The 18,081-nt window shown below is 32.7% G+C and overlaps 1 protein-coding gene across 10 annotated transcripts in view; it reads right to left on the reverse strand.

Annotated features, from left to right (window-relative positions):
• Positions 1-18,081, reverse strand: part of LOC128862162 (RIMS-binding protein 2) — a 132,531-nt gene that overhangs the window by 3,491 nt on the left and 110,959 nt on the right. For 9 of the 10 annotated variants that reach the window (XM_054100634.1, XM_054100707.1, XM_054100684.1 and 6 more), the window contains one exon: positions 12,170-12,237. The exons of the other annotated variant lie outside the window; for it this stretch is intronic. In XM_054100634.1, coding sequence (XP_053956609.1) covers positions 12,170-12,237 — 68 coding nt within the window. The remainder of the gene's footprint in view (positions 1-12,169; positions 12,238-18,081) is intronic. 10 annotated transcript variants of the gene reach the window in all.

Here is an 18,081-nt window from a genome sequence, read left to right on the forward strand (position 1 = left end):
ACTTCAGTCAAAATATTGCTTACACTACCCAATGAGATGCCTAGGGCTTTTACTACTATTGTGGGCAAAAAGTAAGGTGAATTTGGTTGTAAAATGAAAAATCTTTATTTATTCTTGTAAGTCAATTTCATCCCCTTCAAAATAATCCCCTCTGGATGAAATACACTTATGCCAACGATTTTTCCAATCCCCGAAACATGCCAAATAGTCAATTTCCGGTATAGCCATCAGCACCTTCTTCGATTCAGCTTTTATCTCCTCAATCGACTTGAAACGCGTTCCCCGGAGTAGTCTCTCGAGTTTTGGGAATAGCCAGAAGTCACACGGAGCCAAATCAGGCGAATACGGTGGTTTCGGAACGATATGCGTGGTTTTGGCGAAATGGTCACGAAGAACGAGTGCAGTGTGAGACGGTGCATTATCGTGATGCAAAAACCAAGAGTTGTTGGCCCATAATTCTGGTCTTTTTAGACGAATTGCTTTACGTAAACGAAGCATAACGCTCAAATTATATTCCTTATTAACAGTTTGGGCAGGTGGAAGGAATTCATAGTGCACCACACCACGAAAATCGAAAAAAACTGTCATCATGACCTTTATTTTTGAACGACTTTGACGTGCTCTTTTCGGTCTGGCCTCGCCTTTAGCACGATATTCGCTTGATTGGTCGGTTGTTTCAGGGTCGTAAGCATAAATCCAAGTCTCATCTCCCGTAATGACTCATTTGAGCTTGTCCTGATAGTCTGAAAGCATTGTTTCACACACATCAACGCGACGACTTTTTTCCAAGAAATTGAGAGTTTTCGGTATCAAACGAGATTTGACTTTTCGTAGGCCCAAATGGTCTTTCAAAATGGTTTTCACGGATCCTTTTGATATCCCTATCATATCAGTAAGGTCTTTAACAGTCAATCGACGATTTTTGAGCACTAACTCCTTCACTTTATTACGTGTTGGTCATCTGTTGACGTCGATGGTCGTCTGGAGCGCTCCAAGTCATCATCACGTTCTCGACCCTCTTTGAAGTCTTTGTACCACTTTAAACATGGTCGAATCACCAAATGCCTTCTGCAACATGCTAAACGTTTCCGCAGCCGAAATTTCATTCCGCAAACAAAATGTGATGGCACTTCTCTGCTCAATCAAATCAGACATTGTAAAAATCGAAAAATGCACTCTTGGTCGCTTGGTAAACACAAGCGTAAATATATTACTGATAATGACATTCACATGAAAGTTGGTCCAGATATTATTAACAGTGCTGCCAACTCATGAAAAAAACAACTAAAGCGAAATTTTAATCCCGCGAAGTTTGACAAATAAATTCACCTTACTTTTTGCCCACAGTAGTAAATCTCTTTCAGTCAATCGACGATTTGCCAATACGAAAATTCAACAACTGCACGATGCTTAGGCTAGTAGCAGTTCCCTCTTTTATCGAACCGCAAAACTTATTGAACAACCTAGTACAAGGTGGCGCAAAATTTATCATCCAATGTATTCGAAAACCTTTTTTACTAAATAAAGTAAAAATTGTCTGAGTGACGTAAATCTTATTGGTAATAGCATATTGGCTTCAGTATAAAATACAGATTCCTCAAGTGTTTTTTTCGCGAAAACATAAACTTCAATTTCGAGGCGGTTATTCCTTGTGACTATAGATCTAAGTCCCTTCTGTAAGTACTATTTCCAAAAATAAATTTTTAAACCTCTACGATTTTTATGCTCTAAAACTTTCGAAACATGATCCAAAAACTCTAATCTCTGAAAAATATTGTTTTTTGATATTCCGAGCTCTCCTCACAGCGCCTTAAAACGGCCAAATATTTCAGTTCGTACTAACTAATGCGCTCACCTATGTGATGACTCTGCAACTCTCGCCGCCTTTTTGTTTTTTTGTGAAACATTTAAACCCGTTATACTCCTCTGCATGAAGCAGCAAAATGAAGAAATAGTTGTTTCTAATAGCGATCGTCCCTCGGCAGGACTTGGAAAAGCTCCGATTGTATTTCTGCCTTGAAAAAGCTCGTCATAAAAAATATCTGCCGTTCGGAATCGGCTTGAAACTGTAGGTACCTCCATTTGTGGAACAACATTACAAGGGACGCCCCAAATATGAGGAGGAGCATGGCCAAACACCTAACAGAAGTGTACGCGCCGATTATTTATTTATTTCATTTTTATACTCCTCTGTTATGAAAACTTGCTTCCAAAAATACCCATGTAATGAGAAGTTAGAGGAATAAAATGTGCCAGAAAAATTTTCCCCCTTGTTTGTAGAATTGAACAGCTAAAGATATTATATCCTTACATGCAAGAGGGGGAAAACTTTGTCTCCAGCCTAAATGAAATTTGCCAATACACGCAAATATGTATTCTCATTTTTTTAGTGCATTACCATGGAGATTTCCAAATGTAAATAATTAATTGCTAATTTTTAAAATCCCCTATGTGGTTCATTAGCTTTACTCTTGTACAGACTTTTGTTCTTTTTTTTCAAATTCTTATTGACACCAGCCGGACTACAGCTCAAATTCAACATGTCTTGGGGGAAGTACTGCTGTAATAAAATACAGTGGGCCCTTAATAATTTTGCACCATCTGTTAAACCAGTTAACCGCAAATTTTTTTTCGTTTTTTTTTTTTTGCATGATTGCCTGTTCGAGTGAGATGGATTAGCAGCGATTGAAGCGTAGAAAAAGAAGGTCGTGCATTGAGAGGAGTTCAAGATAATAATAGAAAGCCTTAACGGCTTTTAACATATTTTTAAAGGCGGAGAACATTCCCTAATAAATTTACCACAAATTAAGCATTATGGTTGCTTTTATTTAACTTTATTTATGCTGTAAGCTGCATATTTATTCGTTTAAATGTATATTTTATGTTTTCAAAGTTATATTGCGTTAAATTCTAAAGTGATATATCGTATAAACGTATGTAATACTTATTATATTGTAGTTATATACGCCGAATTTCGGTGCTTCTATACACAAGGGGAAAATCGCCGTAAATCTGCCAATGGCAGGAAGTCTACCTAAAAATGCACCAAAATCTTGTTAACCACTTTTCTTACTTATAAATAACCATTTTTACAATTGCAAAGCATTTAGACAACTTTTCATATAGCACTTCATAGCTGTACTTTATTTTACATTACTTCACTTGGCTTCGCTTACTGCTTTGAAAAATCTTCAATAAAAGTTAGTAGAAGATAGTTAGGAAAATGGGTTTATATGTAGAACTAGCAACGTTTTCATAACATTTTCGAACTTTTAACACTCTAAAGGAACTAGTTTTAGAACTCGTTTATACTATTTGAAAACAAGTAGGTTTTATTTAACACAAAAAAAAACAACAGACAACTCAAAAAGATGTTAATGTTAATAGGATATATATGTATGTAGTTTATTTTTGAACTCAAAACTCAAACAACTTTAAAACTCAATGAAACACAACTAAATTGCAAGTCTTAGGCAAAAATATATATGTATGTATGTAGGCTTCAACGCTTTTTTTTTTGGTTTTTTAATCCTATTGATGTTAATTACCACAATTTGTATAGGTATTCGATTTCAAAACGTGTATTCATACTTTCGTAATATTTAATCATAATTCATAATTTTTAGCTAAAGCATATAAGCAATTATGTAAGTTTACCATATATATATGTCTGTATGTGGTATGTGTGTATATACCTCATGTTAAGTTAAACAGCTAAGTGGGAGGAAGTGAAGAGTAAGCAATGTACTATGTATGTATGTATGAGGGGTAAATTAGGATACGAAGCTTATTAACGGAACGCTTGTCGATGGTGAGAGTTGTGATTACGTTGTTGGTGGTGGTGTAATTAGTTGATTCGGTAGGTGGGTGGTACTTTGGTGGTAATTGGCAAGGGTCGATTACTGTTTTTTCTCTTCGCTTTTGAAAATTATTAAAACAAACTCAAGAAAATACATACTTATTAATTTAAAAATAAAAAACAAAAGAAGCACATACTTTTTTATGTATATATTTACGCGATCGATTTCGATTATTGAAGGTCTTGCGCCTAAATTTTTGTATAATATTTTGTTTGTAAAATTTTCGGTTGTTTTTCAAATCTACACGTGTGTAAGTTTTTAGCTCTAAGAATATGCGAACAATTTCCCATTGTGTTTGAAACTAGTATATCTTTCAATACATTTGTTTATTATATGTAAATTACATCTTTTGCTCTATTTTAATGTTAGTAATTTCTGACGGTTCGGTGTACTTTACAAAATATTGGGGAAATTAAGAAGCGAACAGTTGTTAAATTCATAAACAAGTCAAAGCGATAGGAAGAGAGAAATTTAACAGAGAAAAGTAAGATGTGTAAATAGAAAACACAAAAAAAAAAACAAAAAAACAGATTCAACTAAAATGGTTTATGATACTAAGGCATTTGAAATTAAATTAAACAAAAAACTAAACTATGTGCGGTAATTGCGTTCTCCACATAACGGTTAATATGCAAGTATAAAAAATGAGAGCACATGGATAGACGTAAACAAACATATGTGGGCGCCTGCAGAAAAAAATTACAATAAAAGCAAATACTTGAAAGAAAATACTTTTATTGTACATAAATCTAAGGTGACATTTGCACGAAAAATAATATTAAATTAATTATAAGAATTACGAAACAATGTCGACAAAGTATTTTACAATGGATAAAAATTAAAAAAAAAAATTAACAGAAAAAATGGAAAACTAAAAAAATAAGCTTTTTACACTAACAATTAAAAATAAAAAAAGTTCCATACATCTTTTGTACACATTACACAGTGAATCACATAGAAATCATTTACTCATTACAATAATTACACTCATTATACATCCAATATTAATATAAAAATAATATGTATTAAGACAAATAGTTTCACGTTCACAAAAAAAAAACTAAATTAAATTTATTACAAAGTACACATTTTGTTTTTATTATTATTTGGCTGTCATCTAATGAAAATAATTGTAATTACAGAGCATGTGTACGGGAGTTAAAAAAATCTATAATTACTCGGTAATAGCATTTGTTATTGAAAGTAAAATTATGTTTGAAATTAGTATTAATCAAAAATCTAGTCATTGTAAGTAAGGGAGTGTGTGTGTTAGTATGCACGTTTATTGTATTTACAGTTTGTTAGTATGTATGTATGCATGTTAATTGTCACGACTACGCAATTCGCTCTGCTTGTTTGTGTGAAATGTTAAAAGTGATGGTTTGCGACTTGGTTAATGTCTGTACACATAGGAGGAATGTGCGAAAGTGAGTGCTAATGAGAAGTAACGGTGTTCTATGACAAACCTAGTTTACCAAGTACTCAAAAAAATTATATAAAAAAATAAAAAAACGAAGAACTTAACGGTAGTACAAATCAGTAAAATTTCCACACTTTATTTGCTTTTAGTACCAAAGGCTTGAAAACATTGCAGGTTTGAAAAATCAATTGGAGAAAAACTCCAACTACCTCAGTTCTCAATTACAGAAGGAAAAGCAATTTTGCACTTCGAACAGGCAGTCACTGCAGCAGGCATGAGGAAAACATCCTGAGTTATATCGAAATTATTAAAACTTTAGATTGCCTGTATTCTATTTCTAATTTCCTGTAAATCAGAAAAGGCTTAGAACAATTCATGAGCTACCAAAGTAATATATATTACTAAACTCCACTCAGCTGACTCATTAAATGTTTATAGAATCCACATTATCCCAGAAGTAGTCCAAAAACCATCCCACGTCAATGCGGTCAGATTAGATATTGCGCTGTTTTGGGTAAATAGGATTCTAAAGTGTTATTAAAAGCATCTTCTTCACATACCAGACATGCATTCGCAGTATGGCGATTGTGAACTTCATATAAATAAAAGTGGTAAGTGAGTTCTTGAAATGATGATATCTAATCTTCGGCCCTGAAGAACGCTTCGTTAAAGCTACGAAATATCGTTTGAGGCCTACGACACGCAATTGATCCAAAAACGTTTCTTGAAGTGCGTCATATTCAGGGTGAAAAAAAATGTAGAAGGTGTGGCCAATATCAGACCGTTAAGCAACTCTCAGCGAATTTAAAAGAATCAGCTTAGATTGTGTTCGTGATATTCGACAAAAATCAACACAGTCTATACCCATATTGACTTCTTTCCGTCTGAACAACGACTGATTGGACGAGTGTGTGAATACGTGTGAAATGGAATTCTGTTGCGAAGTACCCAGTGACGTGGGAAGTTTGTCACTATATCTGAAGGCTACACCTGGTATCATCTGTCAACCTTGCGTCATATTTTATCATCTACAAAAATAAGCACTGAGGGTGACTGAAACTGCTCATTAAAAAGTACCAGTGTAGATGAGTATCGGCAAGAAATAAGGAATTCCGAGACCTACTCAAGGACATTGTCATGGATACTGAGCAGAGGAAATGGAAAATCTAGTGATATATCCGGATTGAAAATATACACGTCATCTGTTCAGTCGGAAGGCAATGGTGGTGAACGAGGACAAGAGGAAGTATCTCCTGTCGCCAAGCAAACCGTTGGAACCAAGCTTTAGAGCGCCATAGACATCAATGAATAAACATTCACCGGTTCCGTGAGCTTTTCATTCATGTCATGCGAATAAATATAAACGCTTCAGCAAAGAAGTCCGATCAGCGAAAACTACAAGTGAGGATTCACCCAATACATTTCCATATCTCCTAACTAAAGTTTTAGTCTTGAGGAGGTTGTTTCAAAAGAAGCAGAGAAAATAAGTCGGGGAAAAAGGAAACAAAACTATACTTTTCTAATCCTCTTTCTACTGAGGACTTTAATTATCGGGGCAGATAGAGGTGAGAGCGCAGCGAATGGAAAAGGGCGTTGAAATTCAAACAGAGAGCCAGCATCAGTACCAAAACTCGATTTATTGTGAAATCACAGTAAGTGGAATATCTGTAAATCAAGAAAGCGATAAAGTTCAAGTCTAAGACCTTGACGGCTGAAATTCTCATACTTGTGCAAAGCTCTGCAAATGCATTTCAAAAATAAGGACCCAGTGCAAAACAAGTAGCCCAACAGATTTACTATGCAGTGTGCTATAGTGGATTGGAGAAGACTATTGGAAGTGGGTCGCCGTAGTGGAATGTGTTTGTGCATCACAGCGAAGATTAGAAATCCCCAAATGATAGACAAATTTTGTTCTAATGGTGATCGCTCCTCGTCAGACAATGGCACGCCTCCGAGTGTGTTGCTGCCACGAAAAAGCTCCGCATAAAACCCATCTCCCGCTTGAATGCGGCTTAAAATTGTAGGCCTTCCATTTGGAGGAGGAGCTCGGAGGTCTGTGCCGAGATGGCAACAGGAAAGATAATATTAATTGTATAATTTCGCTTCTTGCACCCAAGATCTTCGAACTAATAGCTGATACAACACACAATAGAATACACGACTAACTTAGTATTCCATGACTTGGTTCAGAATTCATCCAAGATTCTTACACCGTAAAAGTTTAATCATTGCAGATGAGTGAAAAACACCATTTATCAGGAAATTCGAGATTAACGAAAGCAATAATGCTATTGGTTTCTCCGTCTATCTCCGTCATTTTGGCACAGAGTCCATAGTGAATACCCTTTGTCTGTAGTTATATGATAGCTTAAAATCCATTTGATTTGAATTCGTGTAAAGTTGATAATCAGAAACAAGAAATAAATGATGAAATTAAATGAAAACCATATAAGATCAATGAATGAATGAAATGTATGAATGATACTGTGGTATTGTGGAACGCCTTTGCTGTCATTAGTTACGGTTTGAAATGTTTGTGAGGCTGATGGAAATATTCAGTATCTCGCTCTGATGCCGCTTTCTTGTATACAAAATGGCGGAAAATTAATCATCCAATTTTGTTTCTGGAAACCTTTTTTACAAATGAGCAATGGAGCGCGTAAAGGCCGAAATAAAGATTTCCATCACTCAAAATCGTTTTTTATTTACAAAATGTGATGGAAATCTTTATTTTGACCTTATTTACGAAATAAAAATAAAAAAATGCTTTTGAGTGTTGGCTGCAGCTGTCTAGTACCCAAGTGTCAAATCTGATTGGCGCACGGCGCATTGCAAAAATAATAAATCTTGATTGATACACGCATAAATGTGCATGAAGTCATCATCAATTGTATAATATATTATTGAATTTTAAAAGTTAAAAATCATCCAAATAAATGAAGTCGTGAATTCCACACATTCTTGGGCAATTTAGATTTGACTAGTCGTATAAGTTTGAAATATTTTGTGTAAAGAAAACGGCTCCGGCTCAAGAGTGAAAATACTGGAAGCTTCAATGAAGCTATGAAATGAATGTAAATTAAATTAGGATTTCTTGTAGATTTAATTAGTTTCTTAAAAAATATTTGTGTTGAGAAAGCTTCTGAATAGAAAAAGTAGATCAATAAAATAATAAAGGAAAACCCAAAATAAGGAAAGTGAATTAATAAACAAAAGCCTAAAAAATACGTTTTTCAAAAGGCACAAAAATGTACAAGAGTACTAAAGTACATTTGCGGTGGTACTGTATATCAGTTTTTTTTTTTAAGAAATACGAGTATTTACTAAGGTAAAAAAAATATGATACGAATATAGTATTTGGTAATGGTAACTACAAGAGTTTTGTTCAAAATGTTGCTAGCTATACATAAAGTTTTTATTTGATATTTTAGTTTATTGTTTGTTGAATATATATATATAGGTATATTGACAATATGACGGTATTGATTGATAAGTATTTATATATTCATATATATTTCTGTAAATAAATGCTTGACTGATTTTTCGGTTTCTTTGACAAAGCTTTTTTGTCCAATTTTGTTTGCATGATTTAAGTTTTCTTTGGTCTAATTTGACTATTTTTAAACATTTCGATGTTTTTGTGCTGTAAATCGAGTTGAGAAATTGTGAAACTGTAGCTTGGTGATTTACGAGATGGAAGAGAAAAATAAAATACATAAAACGCCAAAAATGTTAACAAATAAAACATTTAGGTATTAAAATGCAAATCAAATTAAGTTGTAAAGGAGGAAATTACGACGCTTGTTACAAATCTTTACTTGATTTTAATGCCGAGCATTTTTCTTACTTTTACTTTAATCAGAGGAGTGGTGGTTTAGAGGAAAGTTTAGTTTTTGGAATTGATATTAAAAACCGCCCTTAATAGAGTTAGTGTACTTGTTGACGCATGAGGGTTATCTTAATTATAAATTACTAATTGCGAATTGCGAATCACTTGTGCACGCATGATTATGGACCAGAACTTATGGTCTTTGTCTTGGCTAAACGTCATTCGCCTCTACGGTTAGGTGCGCTTTTGCATATTCCATGCAAATTCTTTTCACGTTGACTAGTGACGGAGAAAGTCGCATAACTCTGTGAGCACAAGCAAATGTAAGTGACTCATTAGTTTTGCAAATTTTTTGTAAATTTTATTATTAATTTGAAAATTGTGAAGTATTTTTAGCGCGAAATTGAATAAAGCTAAAAAAGTGCATGCTGACCGCCGGTTTCCTTCTCCAGTCGACAGTACTTTTCTGTTTTAACACAATTGTAAGTGAAGCTTTGGCGTATTCTGATTAAGTGAATGACATATTGAGTAATGCCACAATACCAAAGTTTATAAGTGGACGGTAACAAAAACACTAACACACTTTAAGATTTGAAACATTGTTGCATCAACAGAAATTTAGTACTGGTTTCTTAAGAATTACACAAATTTTGAAAAAAAAATTTGTTGTTTTTTAGAATGTGCTAACATTTTTTTAACAAAAGTCCTAAAATTTACTACAATCTTAATATTATACATTAACATTTAGCGTCATCTAAAAGGCCAATTGCAGATGGTAGCTGAGCAACACCTCGCAACTGGCATTTATGCAAGAAATGAGATCTGCTTACCGAAAGCTCCTGGCATCAAGCCTTTTTTATCTATTCATTCTTACAAGATATTGTATAAAACTAGACTGTAATAGGTTTATTCCTAAAAAAGAGAACCGTTTTTAGTCAAAAGTGTATTTAAATTTGTTCGTTAAATTTATTCTAAGTATAAAATTTATTTTCTGTTAACGAAATCAATCTTCAACTGGTCCAAAACTGAAATTTAGTACAATTCTAAATCAGGTACAAAAATTTCTCAACAAAAATAACAAATAGCACTTTATAATGCGAAAATTGCAACTACTAAGATTTAGTACAATTTATATAAAGTTATATTTATTACTACTACCAAAATTTATTACTACTACTCATAGGCCTTCTTAAATTGAGAATTAGTAAAATGTTAATGTACTAAAATTTATTACTGTCCGTATGAAATTTTCATATATTAATTTATTAATCTGAAATTAAATACCTGTTTGGCACAATCTAAATGCTTTTTAGTACAAAAATGTTGTGCAATTCCAAAGTATCAAAATTTAGTAAAATTTTTATAAAGTTGTATTTATTACTACTACCAAAATTTAATACTTGTATGCCTTCTTAAATTGAAATTTGATAAAATATTAATGTACTAAAATGTATTATCCTGAGTATGAAATTTTTATGTACAGTAACTTATTGATCTGAAGCTGGCACAAATTATAAGTACTTTTTAGTACAAAAATTTAGAGCAATTCCAAAGTATTAAAATTTAGTACAATTTGTCTTTTATTTTTATATTTAACATTTATTATTATTTAAAGCATTAAAATTGAGTACATTTTTAGCACGAATGATAATGCGAATTTATTAAAATTCCAAAGCCCTAAAATTTAGCACCGTTTGTATTACATTTTTATGTATGCTGATATTTATTAAAATTTAATGCTCATTTAGCAAAGTTATAAAATATTTTGCGGTATTTAAATTTAAACAAATTCAAGAACCAAAATTTAGTACAATTGGTATTCGACTTTGATTTTATTTAGTATCTATAAAGCGAAAGTTATAAATTTTTGTTTAATAAATTTGGTATCATTTTTAGCTTTTTATTTTCTGTAAGTATTATATTAAGGTTTATTATTATTGTAAGATTTGAAATTTAGCTCCCATCTAGTAAAAATTATGTACATATTATTTTTAGTACTGAAACTTATTATAATTTTATTTAATGTTCTAAAATTTAGCAGTAGTTTAAAATACCCAACATTTAGTAAAAAACAGTTCACTATTGTCTACCGATTTTCATATCTCAAGCGCACTCTTTTATGAAGAAAGGGCATTTTGTCTTCAAACACTAAATTCGCGCAATATTTCATGTACTAAATTTAGTATATTTAAACAATCCCCAGCTAATAAAGTTTTAGAATTTTTATGAATTTTTAGTTCACTTACTGTAAAAATGGCATCCATAACATTATATCCATCTTTCCCATTTACCAAGAACAAAATTTGGATAATGTTTTAGTATCTACTAAATTTGAAAATTTCGTTTAGTACTCAAATTTTGAAGAATATAGTCCTAATTGGAGATTTAAGCTGAAGACATATCTGAGAACATATTTACGCATGCATAAAATTTAGTACAAAAAATAATAATAAAAAATATTCCTATATAATATAGTATTTCAGATACATAGGTTTTTTTTTATTTTTATTATTTTTTACAAAATAACAACCCGAATTCATACAAACATTTCTTACACGGCGCACCACGCACCATAAAGTCGTAAATACGTAATTCGTTATGCCTTGCAGCGGAAGTTCCAACCTTTTGGGATTTGTTTAAATACATACTAAACTTTCCTCTATCCACACAGAGAGTAGTTAGTATGAATTTGTAGCTATCCAATGGTGCTTTCGGCTTTGTAACAGCATTTTAACGAATTTTTAAAGCATCATTTTTACAAGTCACTTCAAGCTCAAACCAAATCTTGAAAACTAAATTGAAACTCAACAAAAAAACTGCTAAAAATAGTTCAAAATATAAGACCAAATAATAATTAAAGAAAGGTAGCAGAAATCGGTTGGGTGGAGTTAAGAGAAAGGGATGGTGATAGAGTACTGTTTTATTTTTCTGATAATGTTCATATATAAGTATATATATATATTGTTCTTTGCTTCATAAATAAGACAAGAAAACGAAACAGAACGAACGAACGTAGAGAAGAATGCGTTTTTTTCGTTAAAAAAGAGAAAGAGTATTTACCTGCGTTTGGTGATCGGGGGCAGGGTGGCCCGTGTTGTCTAACAGTGTAGGGGAAGCAGGGCGAGCATCTATAGCAACAAATATAACATAAAGACTTCACATTTACCACAGCAGACCATTACAGAAAAAAAATTTAACTAAAATTAAGTTTGAAATTTCGGATCATAAAATTAATGGAAATTTAAATAATTAAAAAAAAAACATCTAGAAATAAGTCAGTAAAATTTAGTTTGGAAATTAATAAAATAAATATAATAATTTGTTTTTTTCGTTTCAAATTAGCCACTGATGCAGAGCTGATTTTCCAAGTCCCTAACGAATTGCTCTCAGTCTTGCTATGCATTTTTTGTTTGTTCAGATTTTTAAATGCCAATTTTTCAATCTAAATATTGCATTGATAAATATATAGATATATGAAATTTATACAGCATAGATGAACTTATAAATGAAACTAAAAACTAGTTGAAAAAACTATAAAAGGCTTAAATAGTAGTAGAAAAGACACGTAAATTGCATAAGTTGTTAGTTTTTTTTTCTTTGTTACAATAAAAAACGTTTAACTGGACAGACACCGGCTAAAGTGACCATAAATACGAGTATGAGTACAAATAGAAAGTGCAGTTTTTTTATTATTATTACGATTTTTATTTTTTTTAATTAGTAAATACAAGTTCTTTCCACTTTTGTCACATTTCCAAAACAAAAAAACAAGAGAAATTGCAATATCGCATTTGTTATGCGCGGTTATGCTAAAATCTATTTACATTTACTATGCACGCAGAGTTGTATTTCAATTGGATTTATTAATATTTGTTAATAAAATGAGTATTGTTTATACGGCAGTTATGCATATTCATATTCAATCGCTAATTAAGTTTAATGCACATTAAAAAATATGTCTTTACTATATAATTCACCGGAAATTATTCGATTTTAAGTTTTTCGGTCATACAAAAGACTGAAAAAATACAGAGTTGAGAAATAAATAAAGCGGGAATTGCAACAAAAAATAAATACCAGTTCAAGAGTGCATTCTCTGAATTATTTATTCTGTCATTTCAAGTCGTTAGTCGCTCTTACAGGGAGATGCAGCTGCAAGTATCACTGGCAACTCACGCCTGGCAGCTAACCGTCAGTATGTATGATTGCCTCCGCAGAACAGAGTTAATTGTTTTATGCCTGAACAACTTTTATTAAAAAAAACTGGCATGCGGACTACCCGGTATAACTTTCAAAGTTGTCTCGTAATCGATTTAAATGCTCTTTTAATTATTCCCAAACTGTGTGTCTGTATGTGTTTTTTACTGACTCGCTCCTGTGCTCACGCTTAAATGCTTTACCCATAACTGCTATACCACATCAGAGCCTTGCCACGACTACGTACTTAGTTTCTAAACTTGCAACGCCTACTCGAAGAATACCAATTATCTTCTCAAAGTGTCTATCCACACACTGGCAGTTATGAAGAAAGCCTTTAAGCGTGAATTTTTATTTAAGTAAACTATGCGATTGCTATTTTTTCAAATATGCCGTTCATGAAATTTATATTTTTGAATAGATAAATGTAATTTATTCTAAATATAACAAACAAAATGATAAAGGCTGGGCATTACCTTTTCTGCGCGCCTGCATGTAGACTTCACTGAGCATTCACTAGTAATCATACTCAAGAGTTTAAGGTTATTTAAAAACTATTTGCATTTTTACAGTTTGCCGCGTTATTGATTAAAATCCATTTTTTCAAATTGGCAAATATTTGAACTTTATAATATGCCAGAATTTACGATTTGATTACTCAAATTAAGTTTACAAGGGATATGCATTTTATTTATAAATGAGAGGGTATCGGTTTTTTTACACATTCATACATTTGTAACAAAAAAAGTATTAAAAATGGTTCATATGTGCGCACAAAGTCCATGTTGTTGTTTTTGTTGTTTCTGTTATTTAACTTATCTATAAAATTTTGTAACTTACACAAAGCTTGAACTGAAACGAAATGGCGTTTAGGGTACATTGAATGAAACAGAAAAAGAGCGGCAAATATGTAGTACTCGTACATCAACAACAGAAACAGACAAAATAACAGAGACATTAACAGATATCAATAGAGTTTAACCAGTTAATTGCATTAACATTCTCTGCTTTAACGATGCAAATACAACAGCCATTTTGCAATATAACAGAGACTATTGACCAGAGGTCGGCGAATTTGAAAGTAGGAGCATTAGTGAACGCAGGATAACTAAAATGGTGTTGAAGATATAATAAGAAAAAATCAGCACAGCCAGTAAACATGTTGCTTCAACGGGCAGATTGGAAGAGTGTAAGAATATGCGTGATGAGTGTTGTGCTCTTATGAACAAGCTTTGCCGACCACTGCTGTAGGTGATTAATTATTTCTGCTGCTGTTACTGTTTCTGTTAAATTGTACTGCTGACTGCAGTTGGTTAATTAATTACAACAATTGTCGACTGGCATAAGTACTATATATCTTATAAAGGACCTATGCAATGTAGTTTTTACTATGAAACTAATACTATATTTTGTTGTTTATATTTTACTCGTTGAGCTCTCTGTTATAGGGCGAAAGAAATAATGCTAAAAAGAATTCAGATCTGGTAATTTAGAAAATTCTGTTCTCATTTACGTATGAATGCACATATGTATGTCATAAAATAACACTTCGCACTTTTAGAGTGCCTACATACCTACATTTATTTATACAAAATATGCTAAGAGTAATACTTATATTGAACTATGATATTCCTATGTACTAAAACCGCGTTATAAAGCTAAAAACAAGTACTATTTTCATAACTCATTCATGTATTAAATTGCACTGTACACAGCATATAACTGTATTCCCCAAAACTGCAGGTAAACGTGCGGCAGATTTGTGGATACGAATATAAGCTTTCGGTTTGACCAACTTTACGTGTACTCTAAAATTTTGGAAAATTTCAAGTGCACTGTTTGGGCTGACTAGTGAGCCATTCATTCAAAAAAGGATAGGGTGGGATGTTATATTTTAAACCAGGCACCAGAGAACCTAATAGCATATGGTTCGAAGTTAGATGGAAACGTTAGTATTTTAGTCTCGAAGCAGCCGATTTGTTGCTTAGTTGTGCTATATACTTTAAGAAAATCAACATTTATTTCTCAAGAAAAGAGGAAATTAAGTGCCTGAGCTAATGTGAAATGGAATTCTCTTTTTTCTCTCAGTTGAATATTTCGCTATTAAGTTGATATGAGAAGAAGCTCATAATGAAATTATGGTGAACCTGATTAGCTGGCAGCGCAGGGTATCATAGGGATGGTTCCTCTGAGTAAAGAGAGTGTGGGGTAGTGAGTGTGTACTTTAAGTAATTGCGGTGGGCCTCAGCCAACACTGGGTGAGCCTCTCGCAACAATTTAATATACACAATGTAATTACAATTTACTAAGTTTCCTATCTTGTATCTGGTAGTTAATAAATGTATGCTATATTTTCTATACAGATAATCTTGTGTTTAGGGTGTAAGTAGGTAGATATGTAGGTAGGATGGTAGTGTCTATAGAATCACATGTTATGTAAACAGAGACACGAAAAAAGAAAAATATTTATTTTAAATTTAGGTTTTAAAAGTAGAAATGTACGAGGCTAGCCTTAGTAAAAGTAAAAGTTGTCAGATTTGATCTATATACAGTTATATTCTAAATAAATTGAAAAACGTTATTCTAACAGTTTTTGAAACTAGAGTCGTTTATACATACATTAGGGTGGTCAAAGTTTGTGAGGGTGAAAATCATATATACATTTTTCAGAACACCTTTTAGAAATGTAAGATTACATAAAAGACTATTGAATTTTATGCCGATCGAAGAAAGTTTAGAGGTTCGGCTAGAGCCTGTTTGCAAAATGATTTTTGGAAAAACAAAAAATTGTTTCAATTTTTTGTTATAATTTTTTTTTGCAATAATAACAGTTCAGACTATACTTAGTAGTCCCAGCAAGTTTTATGGTGGGATTTCGTTAACTTTCAGTGAAAATACCTTAAACTCGTAATTTGTATCAGGATTTAATAGCGTTATGGTACCGTAAAGATCTACCCTGCAACTGACTGCAATGACTTTTGCGAAATAAAGAAAAGTCGCAAGTAATTTTTTTACATTATATGATCTCACTTTAGAAAAATACTAATCTTTCGAACTTCAGCCTCATGCCAAAAGATCTAAACCCCATCCGTTTGGCTTAATATTTCATATTTAGTAGTTTTTGAGTAATCTAATATTTATACAAATTCCAAGTGGAAACAGTTGAACACCTGCACGTAGCCCGAATGGAACATTGATCGCACTAAGAGTCTACTTGCTGATCTATAGGAAGTATTGCGGTAGATCAAAGGCATGATCCAATGACTATTGTAGAAGCTATCAGGGTGCATGGCTCTGTGTAGAGGGCGGTTGAGATTTCTCGGTCTCGATTTTCTGGACTAGGGGGCGTGGTTTAGAGAGGACCTAGTAGATTAAGGATAGGATAGTTCCGGTGGTATCACAAGGGGCCTCTAACTGGCCTAGGTGTGTCGAAGGACAACCACTTCACCCAACCTAACCTAATATTTATACATGAATCGCTGCCACACTATTATACAAGCCTACATGTATTTGTATTTGTGTCTCGCAAGGAAATCCTTATATCCAGTTGAGTCGTAGAGAATTCTCTATAAATATGAACATTCCTACTAAGATATCGGAACTGTTGGGACCAAGTTAAGGCATGTTATTAGTATACGAGTGGTACCCGAAGGCTATAAGGAATTAAATTTATAAAAAAAAAAAATTCAGTGACGTAAGAGAATATATTTGTGTTATGCGATCATATCACGATAAAGTTACAATTTGCTTTTGTAAAGAAGCAAAAAACATTTCCGGCTCCGTTTTTTTCTATTTTTTGTATTCGTAGTATTTTGCCGAAGTATTTGCCAGTATACTTTGTCTTTTAAAACATTTTCAAAATTAAATTCAAGCAAAGTAGATGATACAAATGAGCTTTCAGATCGTATTCAGCATTCAGAGAGCAACATTTTGCGAATCGAATCGATTTTCAAAAGACTTGATAGCAAAATAAGGTAAAAATTAGGCAAAAATATAAGCAACTTTTTACGAATAAAATATTGAGAAATGGTTAAATACAGGCTACATAGTTATAGTATATACCGATATTGAACAGTATAACTAACACAACTACAATGGCAACATATTTGAGAAACATACGCATACTTATCACAGAATTTGAAAAACAAAATTTAGAAAACTTATAATACTTGTCACATAGTTTCGTAAGATGCCCCCAGATGCACACATACATATGTACATTTCTAATCCGTGAAACTAATGTCCAACTATATGCTGCTACATTTTATGTCGTTTGTAGTAAATATTTAACTTAGGTTGGGTTTAACTGCACTTCGTTTTCTTCGTCCAAGTTTGTCCACTCCTACAGAACGCGATGAGCTACTTTAAGGCTTAAGATCTCCTAAAGAGCCTCTCGAAAACCGGCAATAGCCGGTCTGATTAGCCGGTAAAAGCCAATCTTGGCTATGTTGCATTTGCCTCATTTTTTGGCGTTCCCAGTTGGACCAGCACCCAAATAGTAAGAAATCCTTCCTGTGTGCCAACAAGGTTAGGTATGAATTACTCTATCTTACTGGTTTTGACATAGTTAAAAAGCTACTCAAAACTTTAGCAGTCGCTCATCCACAATAAGAGATTACCCAATCTCTAAACAGCCACCAGTTTGGTACTGAAGTTACGTAGATATATTTTAAGCGCATAATAATAATAATAAAACTGGCGCAAATGAATTAATGTCGAATTAATTCTCAAACTTGATATGTGCACTTTGGTATTGTCCCACAAATAGATGGATT

Source organism: Anastrepha ludens, chromosome 2 (assembly GCF_028408465.1).
Source record: "Anastrepha ludens isolate Willacy chromosome 2, idAnaLude1.1, whole genome shotgun sequence".
Classification (NCBI taxonomy): Eukaryota; Metazoa; Arthropoda; class Insecta; order Diptera; family Tephritidae; genus Anastrepha; species Anastrepha ludens.